We start from the raw sequence: 11,498 nt of genomic DNA, 5'->3' as shown, positions 1-11,498 counted from the left end.
ATTATTTTTTAATACTTAAATAAAAAAATTCAATAATAAGTCAAAAGTCAAGCTAAAAACAAATATTTAATAAATAAAAAATAATGATGCTTCTTTTTTAAATTAAAAGTAAAGTCTAAAAATGTTTATTAAAAAAATTTAAATATTTTAAACTTTCCCTAAAAAAGAAATGGTGAATAAGGTATTTATAATTAATAGAATTATATTTAAAAATTATAAACTATAATTAATGTCTATTTTTAATTGTTATTATTTTTATTTTTCATAAAATAAAATAAAAAATGAGAGAAAAAAAAAAAAAACAATATAACAAACAATTTATCTATATAGGGAAAAAGTAAGCATGGACCGTTGCTGTGGAAGAACAGTCGCAGAGCCATTTTTGTAATTACTTCAAAATTGAGGGATGTTATTATAAAATTATTAATATTATTTTGACAGCAATGCAATAGTGAAGACAGCGGCCTAAAAAGCCATCCATAAACAATAGTTTCTCTCTCCCTCGGTCATCCTATTGTTCTTCTCTGTTTTGCGTCTTCGTTATCGTGCGCTTCTCGGACGATCTCAACCTCACAGATTCATTGCCTGCCTAATATCGATCTCTGTATGACGGCTAGCTCTAATTTGAAGCCATAATTCTGCAATCTGATCTTTCTCTTTTGTTCAATCTTTATTTTTGTGTTTTCAATCTTCAAGATCCCTAATTTTATTCATCGTTTCATTCTGCAATTTCAACAGCTATTTCTTTTGGTTTTCATCTAATTTTCGGCGACTTGTCTTATTTGATTCACATCGATATGTATATGCGTTTCGATTTTCGGTTTGTTGCATGTTAATGAATTTAATTAGGTCTCCGATTCAATTTTTTTGTTCTTCGCGAGTACTTGCCGTGTCTTCGATAATTTTTGGTTATGTTTTTATTTTGAAAATTGTTCGATCTAGAATTCTGGTATTTACAGTTTTCGTGTGCTCTTCGTTGAAAATTGTCTTTTAGCTCTAGCACAATCGATTGACATAAGGTTTCATCCTTCTATTGTGCTCGTTTCAGTTAATAGACGGTTTTGGGGTTTATTTTATCTGTGTAAAAAAAATTTCGCGGTTATTGATGGAAGTGTGGGCATTAGATGTAGGGTGTGGCCATGAGTATTGTGTAGGAACATGATAGCATGTCTAATTAAATGTCAGCGAGCGCTGGCAGCACTTTCGCCTGTATGGTTCTCTTGTTCTTGTCACATGATAATTATTGATATAAATAACAAAATGTGAAATAAAAAGTATTTTTTACTACACAGAACTGACTCTTAGATACGGTGAAGATTGATAGCATCCTCTAGTTTCCTGGGAAAATTATTGAAAGTAGTGTCCTGTGTATAATTAGACATCAGAATGAGTTAGACTGCTTTCCCCCTAATTTGTATATGCACTTAGTAGGCTTTTGTTCCATTCGCTGGTAGCCTTTCAGCTTTTGCTTTCATAATTATATTTGCTTTATTTTGTTCATAGCAACCATGAGTGACGGAGGAGAAAAGACTTGCCCCCTCTGTGCGGAAGAGATGGATCTAACTGATCAGCAATTGAAGGCATGCAAATGTGGATATGAGGTCTGGAACCTATACCGTAAATGTAGATCAGCATTTGAAGAGATGTGATCTCTTTGTATTTTTACAAGTTCTATAGAAAATATATTATATTTGGGATTAGATTATGGCGTGATAATAAGGTTTAGCCGAGTGTTGTTAGTTAGTAGCTTTCTCATGAAATCAAAAGAAAACGACACTATGATATATTATGGAAAAATGACGATTTATTTATTTGATCCTACTTCTTTTTGCGGACTTCTGTTTTTTCTGGGTTTCATATTTTAGTTTTAGTCTGACTTATAGCAATGTTTATTGATGTTTTGACACTGCTATTAAGTTTAGACAAACGTCTATCAGAAAAACAACCTTTTGGAGAAGTGTGTGCATCTTTTCTGAATTCCTTTCATGGAAGACTTATGCTTCCCACTTTAGATGTTGAGTTAGCTCTTATTTTTTTGAGAATTAGGGAACTTTCATATTATATTTTAATTTTCCACAAGTTTTATGTATATTACTCTAGCTTCCAGTAGTTTATTATGGATATATCTCCATCTTTTCAATTTAAGAGTAGAATAGAATCTTAAATTTATGGCTACACCACTTTCAGATCTGTGTTTGGTGCTGGCATCATATTATGGACATGGCTGAGAAGGATGACACCGAGGGTCGATGTCCTGCATGTCGTTCTGTATATGACAAGGACAAAATTGTAGGCACAGCATCAAGTTGTGAAAGGTCATTTTCTATCTGCTTTTATTAACTAGGGGCTTCTTACAAATCCCTGTGCTTTGGGAAATTCCTTATCTAGTTTTTTCCTCTTCTGAGGTCGCAGATTATGGATCAAGTCTTTTTTTTTTTTTTTTTTTTTTTTTTTTTTTTTTTTTTTTTTTTTTTTTTCAGAAAAAAACAATTAATCAGCACTGCATTAGTGTCTGACTAGTGTTTGGGTATATAGTGGTCGGCAACTGTTTGATAGAGTTTTGTAATTATTCTTCTTTGCTATTAAATCAAAATGGGGTGTCTATTACTAATATTATTTTAAATTTATTTTCCTGTAATGTAAGATTAATTTGGGATTAGATTTATGTTAGCTTAATATTTGGTCTTTGTTCTTGTCTCGTTTCTCTTTTAATGACGAGTGTTAAGAGTGTTAAATCCCATTGCTAAGTGATGGAGTTGTTTGATGGTACGACTAGGCATAAACATTTTGCATTACTTTGTTATTGCTACCTTATTCATAATTCTTCCATTTGCATTTTTTTAGATAAATCTGTCCTTGATAATTGTTATTAGCAGATTGGTTGCTGAAATCAGCGTGGAAAAAAAGTTTAAGTCACAAAAAGCAAAAACCAAATCATCTGAAGGACGGAAACAACTTAGTAGTGTACGTGTGATACAACGGAATCTTGTATATATTGTTGGGTTGCCTCTTAACCTGGCAGATGAAGATGTATGTTATGCTTCTCTGTTTCTGAAACTATTGGTTCTTAAATAGATTTGTTTACTTTTCGTTCTGATGGGTTAATGGATGCCCTCTTATCATCCCTTGTGCAGCTTCTTCAGCGTAGAGAATACTTTGGTCAGTATGGGAAAGTTCTAAAAGTGTCCATGTCCCGTACAACAACTGGAGTCATTCAACAATTTCCAAATAATACGTGTAGTGTGTAAGTTCAAATGTTTTTATAGAATGCGAATCTTACATTATTTTTTTCTGAAAATAAATTGTTTTATTTATTTACATAGGTTATTTAACTTTCAGATAACTCATTGCATTTCAAGCTGCCCTTTGGAACATTTTGTTTCTGGGCATCTGGTTTGTACATGAAGGCTGATTTGTTTAGTTTGAATTTGGGGCATTGAAATATTTCTTATTCCATGATTTACTAGAATTTTGTATGCTATATGCATACAAAAATATTTATTTATTTGTTGTGTTTTTCTCAAATGAAAAAAATATTTATTTCTTGTAATTTTTTTGGGTTAGATATATTACATACTCAAAAGAGGAGGAAGCTGTTCGATGTATCCAAAATGTACATCAGTTTGTCTTGGAGGGTAAGCCTTTAAGGTGAGTGTATAAATAGAGCACATTTTGAATATTCCAACTAATGGATTGGTGAAAACTTTGTAATTTGCTATCTCTGGGTGCCTCAATTTTAGGGCATGCTTTGGAACGACAAAGTATTGCCATGCTTGGTTGAGAAATGTGGTATGAATTTTATAATTTTCTTCTCTTGTTTTTATAGTTATTCTAATTGAAAATTTTATAACTTTTACATTTGCTTTGGATCATAATGTTATCAACTAATTTTTCAGCCTTGCTCCAACCCTGATTGTTTGTATTTACACGAGGTTAGTTCTCAAGAAGATAGTTTCTCGAAAGATGAAATCATTTCAGAATACACAAGGTGTGATAATCATTTTGTATTTAAAATTTCTGTTGTGCTTTTGGGATTTCTCTAATTTTTTTTTTCTTTAGATTAAGATTCATTGTTCAATTAATTAATTAATTAATTAGTTATTTTTTAGTTCAAAATGCTAATTGATGTTTGACCATGAGTTATCAGAGAGGCTTGTCGAAAGATATATGATGTTTGACTACAACGAAGTGTGGAATGACATAGCTAGCAATTGTTTGCTCTGAATTTATTTCTCAGCTCTTTACCTTTTTCTATAAGTAGATGAAATTTTCTACTTCTGTTGTCGAACCAAATAAAGTTATCCATCATCTCTTAAGAAATAGGCTATGGATGTAATACAAATCCCTATCTCTACCACAATCTAGTTTGGACTACAAACGCAATAGATATCCATATATATCTGCCTGTAATTATTTCCCTCGATTCTCTCATTATGCTAAATTTGCAGAGATTGTCCAATGTTCTACATTTATAATCTTTTAAAATTATTTTATGTTTTATGACATATCCCGTCAACTAGCTGATACTTTTGCGTTTCAGAAAAAAAAAAAAAAATGGTTCTTATGTTCCCTTCTACAAAAGAATATTGGAACTTGTAAAAGAGAAGACATCCTTGGGGGAATTCCAACAAACATCAAACCTTAATAGCAATTTTAGCACAATGCTTCTTGCAAACAAGGGGAAGAATGCAGCCTCCCCTTCAGTGTTAGCCTAAGTACACACTAAGAGGGGGGAGATTATGGAAAATGAAGCCTCCATTGCATGATTATGCAAGTGATCAGCTTTCCCCAATCCAAATCTAAAAGAACACTTGATTCTAATGAACCACACTAATAAAAGGGGATAAAATCCATTTCATGATCAGACAAGTAATACTATTACCATGATTGTTTTGTTACTGTTATCATTGTTTATTGTTATGTTTGGATGACTCTTGCTATTTGCCTTCTTGGAGACTTTATGTTTTGGTTGGATGATTAATTAACTTATGTAGTTGTATTAAAGGAGTAGGGTGCAACAAATTACTGGTGCCTCAAACAGTATGCAACGGCGTTCTGGGAATGTCTTGCCTCCAGCTTTGGATGATTACTGCAATAGCAATTCTTCAAATGGGAAACCCACTGTTAAAAACACTTCAAGTGTAAGACATCCTAAACTTGTATTGCTAAAGGAACTGTTGATGTTTCTTTCATATATATGGTATACAGCAATAATTTGTTCTATTAGTTTGATATTTGGTTATGTTAAACCTCATAACATTTGTTTGAAGATTAACGTTTTTGTGTTAACTATCAATGTATTAGTAGAGATTTCCACGGGGGGCGGAGACGCTTCCCTGTCCCCTTCCCCGTGAAATTCCCCATTCATTTTTGTGGGGACAGGGTTCCCGTGGGTAATCTTTTCCATTTATTATTCTTTTTAAAAAATAATTATTTTTAAGTTTTCATTTAACAATATAATCTTTATTAAAAAATTGTAGAAAAAATCATAATAAATAGATATATTTCATAAGCAAACACACACACACACACACACACATATATATAATGTACTACCAACAAAATTTCTAAAAATTCAAACTTTAAATATTATTACAACATAGTCATTAGTTTAAATATTACAATTAGAGTCTGAAAAGTAACTAATTTATTTTTTAATATTGCCCAGAAGCATATATATATATATATATGTTAAAAATATATTTATATTAAGTAGGAGAGGGACGGGGAATGTAGTTAAACTTGGTTAAACTTTTTAATCCGAAGAACATTCTTGGGGTCACAGTCTATTACGTATTATTTTGATAATACAAGTAATACATTCTTGGGGTTACAGTCTATTACGTATCATTTTGATAATATAAGTAATCTTGACTGTCAGGAATAATTTTAGAAACTTTTGTGACATAGGTTATCTTTCTTTTCATACACTTCTCTTTCTATTTATCACAAATTGGTTCACACATGTTATCTATAGAAAGTTTTGTATCCAAAAGAGTTAAGGTTTTTATGTTTATATGCTTGAATAATTTTTTTAACCAGAATACTGGTAGCACCATTAGAGGTTCTTCTCCAAATGAAAGCTCAGATAAGTCAATTGCTCTACCGGCAGCTGCGTCATGGTACATGGATGTTTATGTTTGCACACGTTTTAAAGTTCTCAACTTTATTTAAGAGGTCACAAAACACATGTTATTTCTGTCAGGGGAACCCGAGGCTCAAATTTCCAAGCACCTGCTACAAGTTTACCAAGTTCAAATGGGCCTTCCAAACGGTCCGATGCTGCTAATAGCATATTATCATCTTCCCCTTCAGTTGCAGGTATTTCTTCGGCTCCTACATTACATAGTGAAGCAGCAAAGAGACCTGCATTTAATGAGAGTCGCACTTCTAATAATGCCAAAGGTCACCAAGAATCCTTAAAATCTTTGAAACCTCTTATTAGCATGGATTGTCAACCTTTTTCAACAGACAGACATGATTCCCCTGAGGAGATGCCTACTTCTGTATCTTTGAGTTATCCAGGGGCTGGTATTCCAGCCACCAAGGAGAGTCAGAATGCAACGGCTTTGTCACCGATCATTTTGACTAATACTCACCATACGGAGGATTCTTGCAGTTCTTGTCCTGAAGCAGGAGATACTTCTGATGGGCTAATACAAAATCTGAGCTCAACAGTTATCATCGATAGGGATAATAGAGATGATCAATCTGGTCTAAGGCCAAATTCTTTAGTCTCTGATCATGATTTGATTAAAGCTTCCACGGATCACCATAGCTTACAAGAGCAATTTTCTGGGCAGTCTAGAGTAGCACCTCTAACTTCTACTGCTCGGAAAGGCGATGATTTGGTTAAGGACATGTCTTTTTCAAGAGAAGAATGTGATTGGAGATCAGATTTACAGAGAGAGGTGGTAAATGCAACTGAATTGGAAGAGGATGTGATATCTTTTAATAGTCAGAGGCTCAAGGATCCAGAGATCTTGAGCCCTTCAACTCGGCTGCCTGGCTGGGCTTCTACATTTCATACTCTGAATGGCTCTACCTCTCATTCATTGTGGTCAGATGCTGTCAACGGGGCAGGAACCAGTTTGGCATCTGATTTGTCGCTTGTTGATAAACAGTTCAACAATAATTCATCTCTACAGTCATCTAGCACCCCTCCTGCATTTAGCAGTCACCTTGAGAATGGAGTCAATACTTCTGGGCAGTCTTTGCAGACTTTAAGACATATAGTGGCCAATGACACTACTAATTTAAATGCCGGTACACATTTTGTCGAAAACCAACTCAATGATAATTCACATTTCCGTGCATCTAACATTTCAACAGCTATCAATAGCAACATGGAGAATGTGATCAGGTCTTCTGCTGCTACTGATATGCCTCATGGAAATTCATTTTTACTCCACAATGAAGGCAGAGGGAGGCACACGGGATGGTTGTCTGGTGACATAGTGAATGCCAATAGCAATAGTTTTGTAGATAATGGTGAAAATAACATAATCTCAAATATACTATCAATGGACTTCAACATGTGGGATAACACATTAACATCCCAGAATTTGGCCAAGCTTCTGGGTGAAACTGACAAACAGTCTCCAAGTTCTAGGAAGGTGCAAAACAACAATCAGTCCAGGTTCTCCTTTGCCAGGCAGGAAGATTCTAAAGGACAAGATTTCAGGATACAACCTTCTGTTGATATAATTGGACAGATGCAAAGGAATCAGTCTTTGAGGCATGATTTCTCTGAAAATGGAAATGTGCATTTGGACAAGTTTCATAATAGTGGTGGCTTCTATTCTAACAATTATGATGGATCAGTAAACCATTCAAGCAGCCACTCTATTAATTCCTCAAATAAGCTCTCTGGTGAGTGTTCATATTTTAGATCAGTTTTCAGATATTTTGGCATTTTTTTTGAGCTTTCTTATTTAATGGTAGTGTTTGTCAGATTGTTTTCATATTGTCTTAATTTTCCATTGTCTTTATATATTTTTTCTTTGCATTGTTCTTGCATGTTAATGGGTAGTGTGTCGGTATGGAAATATCTTCTTTGTGCCCGTTCCTGGGATTCAGATCACCAGAACCAAATTTCTCCTGTTTTGATTTGTTTTTCTTCAAACAGATGCTTCTACATTCAACGAAAAGTCTTATTTTGCTTCTTTTGATTCATTCATCTATCTATCAGAATTAAAGTATTGTCCCTCATATTTGACATGCTCTCTGAAGTTCCCTTTTGGAACCAGCTGTTTTACCTGTTCAGAATAGAAACCTCCTCACAGACTCTCTTTTGCAGCCGTTTCGAGAGCTCAAATTTCGGCTCCACCTGGCTTCTCTGTTCCAAGCCGGGTGCCCCCTCCTGGTTTCTCTTCCCATGACAGAGTGGATCAAGTTTCTGACTCCTTCTCTGGTTTGTGTGTTTTTCTTAGCTTATTAAAGTTATATTTAAATTCTTTTGTACCTTTTGTTCACTGGGTTAAATTTTCACCTTTTGATTCAGGAAATCATCTTCTTGATGCTTCTTCCTTATTGAGAAATTCATATCATGAAAATCAAACTGGAAATAATGTTAGCACTGGTGATATTGAGTTTATGGATCCGGCTATTTTGGCAGTTGGTAAAGGGAGGCGTCAGATAGGTCTTAACAATACTGGTCTAGATATTAGGACACCATATTCTCCTTCATTAGGTACCTTCGATAATGAAGCGAGTCTACAGTTACTGATGCAAAGATCTCTGAACCCCCAGCAGAGGTATTCTGATGTCCGAGATGGTTTCTCTCATCTTGGGGATTCCTATGGTATTTCTACGAGGTTAGCGGACCAGTCTCAGGTTAACAATCTATCTAATTTTGCACAGCTGTCCCTCCAAAATTCTAGAAATGGGCTGTCACATGGCCACTGGGATGGAGGCTGGAATGAGGTTCAAGGCGGAACCAATATTAGTGTGGCAGACATATTGAGAAATGATAGGCTTGGATATAACAAATATTATGCTGGTTACGAAGACTCAAAGTTTCGCATGCCCAGCTCAAGTGATCTATATAACAGGACCTTTGGGATGTAAAATTTGGTGAATTTAATGATGTGAGTGCCTAGATTGGTGGCAGCGTTTGAGCGAAGGACTAGGAAATTAACCTTGTGAGGTCCGTGAACGTGTAGCCATGATATCGTGGGAGATTCATAGTCCGGCCTTATGGCTTCCTGATGAAGATTTGTGCCCCCGATGGAATTGGATCACGTTACCTCCAGGTAAGGGTGTATCGTTAGTATATTTTTCTTTTGTTAGTTACTCTTCCTTCCTAAAACAACTTTTTTTAATTGAATAAATTTGTTTCTTTTGTAATCTTCTGCCCGTTTCTTATAATCCCCCCCTCCCTCAACCCAATTAGGCAAACTCCTGTGTTTGGGCTTGAAGAATGTTGGTAGGTTGGATAACCCTATTTTTGGAAGAGGCTATTATTTACCTTCTCATTGCCTTGTAGTTAGTAGTTACTATTGCGTGCACATGGAAACGTATGGATTGATTGGAGCTAACCTTGAAATCGTTCCTCTATTTTTTTGTGATTGCTTGCTGATTTGTTCTACTTGTTCCATTCGTGTCTGTGTAGGTGTGATATCGCTCACGCGTTTGTATCCCGGCAAGTTGTATATTGGCAACTATTATTTGACAGGAAGTTGTATATGTCTGTCAATCTGGTAGGGGGACCCTACCTCCAGCTGTTGAATAGTTTGTTCCTTGGTAACAGCAAAGAGTGAAAGAATCTACTGTTTAAGGTTGAGATTGGAGTTCCTGAACTTCACAAGGCTATATGTGAATCAATTCGAATGTACTTTGATTTTTTTACAACTGTTTTTTACTTAGTTCATTAGATTATACTTCAAACACCGGGAGTTTCCTGCCTCTGGGATCAGATAGATCGTTGGAGTTCCTGGCCCTCATTAGGTGATAATCATTCCTCCCTCGGGTTATTACCAGTGCAACTACAATGAGGTGGAAACTTGGTTCATTACCGCTAAAGTTGACCCGTCACGGTGGCAGCATAAACTTCATGCTGACTTCACCGGGAAGAACGTCGACACTTGCCTCTTTTACAAATCAACTAATTGGGTGGATCAAATCCTTTGACTTCTCCACTTCCTTCCAAGTAAGTCAAATACCCAAGTATTAAAAAGTGCCCGTATGGTTGTATCGACCAAAAGCAAGATCTTATGAATTTTCTGGTATCACAGTATGCATGCTGGATGAATACCTTACCTATAAACTTGTATTACCATAGTTTTCTTTCTTTTTGGGAGAAATTGAACAATATTCTCACTCGAGCTGCCAGATGTTTGATTAAATGAAGTTTGGGGTTGCTCTGTATGTTGGATGGACGAAGTGTGTTCTTTTGATCCGTAGTGTGGAAATTGAATAATGTTGGATCAGGTGATGGCATTGAGCAAGGCGTGGTAATGGATCACACCACCTTCATCAACAGATTTTAATAAATGGCGGCTTGTTGTATCAAAACAACGTAGACTTCAAAATGTCATAAATAATTTTGAAAAATCTGACTGATGGTAATTGATAGAATGGGTTGTCCAATTTAGTGACAAGTAGTAGGCAACCGATTGAAAGTTATTGAAAGTGTTCGTGTATTTGGTTGAGTTGGGTTGTATCGTTGTATATATATATATATATATAGAAAAAGGAAAGGAAAATAGTATGCAACAGTAACAGAGTGGGGGAGGATGGTGTCCTTAAATGAGGCGATTGGAACTCGGCATTCACAAAGAGACAGCCCAATCAGGGTTGGATTTGGACTTCTTTGGCCACCAATAGCAATAGTAATTATTCACAGCCCCCATCCTTTTCTTTGATATTAATATTTCATAATTTATAATTTATTTACAATCTTACCCTCTCTTTTTTTTTTTTTTTTTTTTCATTTATTACAACAACGGCAAGGATGGTGGGGGTCCCACAAATGCTTTACAACTTCCCCTCCCAATTGCCAATTGGGGTGTCAAATTCTATGTATTTAATATTCCGCAAAACAAATAATAATAAAAAAAAAAGTTAAAAAACACTTTTTTATAATAAATAAATAAAGGAGACCCCACAAAGTGGTATTAAACCTAACCCTGTCCCATGGCAAAGCAAACAAACCAGGTTCTAGGAGGGACCCACTGATGGGCTATAGGGGGAAGGGCCGAAACATCCAAATGGGCTTGGGCCCACCACGTGCTCGAAGGCCCACTTAATAGGAGGATCTGTGGTTGTGTGGCAGCTGTGGCCATTTAATCATGGCCGTCAAAATCATTATGTGAGAGAAAATGAAAAAAGAGTTTTCATTCCATGGGAGTATTATTTAAAAGGGCAATGTTTGAGGATTTCAAACCTCAATGCACAGAAAAAAAAAAAAGTAAAAAATAACATAAATAAACAAATAAATAAATAAAGGCCTCTGAAACCTTAATAGTAGACAAAAAAAAAAAAAAAAAAAAAACGTA

General features: G+C 35.1%; 1 protein-coding gene across 5 annotated transcripts; it reads left to right on the top strand.

Moving 5' to 3' along the window:
• The first annotated feature begins 457 nt into the window (after positions 1-457).
• Positions 458-10,368, top strand: LOC111794396 (uncharacterized). Of its 5 annotated transcripts, none has more exons than XM_023676377.2 (14): positions 458-604; positions 1,504-1,601; positions 2,188-2,315; positions 2,877-3,030; positions 3,135-3,244; positions 3,565-3,648; positions 3,741-3,789; positions 3,897-3,988; positions 5,012-5,141; positions 6,043-6,122; positions 6,206-7,872; positions 8,300-8,413; positions 8,504-9,254; positions 9,614-10,368. In XM_023676377.2, the coding sequence occupies exons 2-13, from the start codon at positions 1,509-1,511 to the stop codon at positions 9,067-9,069; spliced, it is 3,267 nt and encodes a 1,088-aa protein (XP_023532145.2). In that variant the 5' UTR covers positions 458-604; positions 1,504-1,508; the 3' UTR covers positions 9,070-9,254; positions 9,614-10,368. The 5 variants fall into 5 exon arrangements, with proteins under 5 accessions (XP_023532145.2, XP_023532144.2, XP_086979805.1 ...); XM_023676376.2 differs by having other exon boundaries at positions 5,006-5,141; XM_087123679.1 differs by lacking the exon at positions 9,614-10,368 and having other exon boundaries at positions 5,006-5,141; positions 8,250-8,413; positions 8,504-8,684.
• Positions 10,369-11,498: the final 1,130 nt, after the last annotated feature.

Source organism: Cucurbita pepo, chromosome 5, assembly GCF_057944985.1.
Source record: "Cucurbita pepo subsp. pepo isolate OVF chromosome 5, ASM5794498v1, whole genome shotgun sequence".
Lineage (NCBI taxonomy): Eukaryota > Viridiplantae > Streptophyta > Magnoliopsida > Cucurbitales > Cucurbitaceae > Cucurbita > Cucurbita pepo.
The sequence above is the reverse complement of the archived record's forward strand: the minus strand, read 5'-3'. Positions and strand labels throughout refer to the sequence as shown.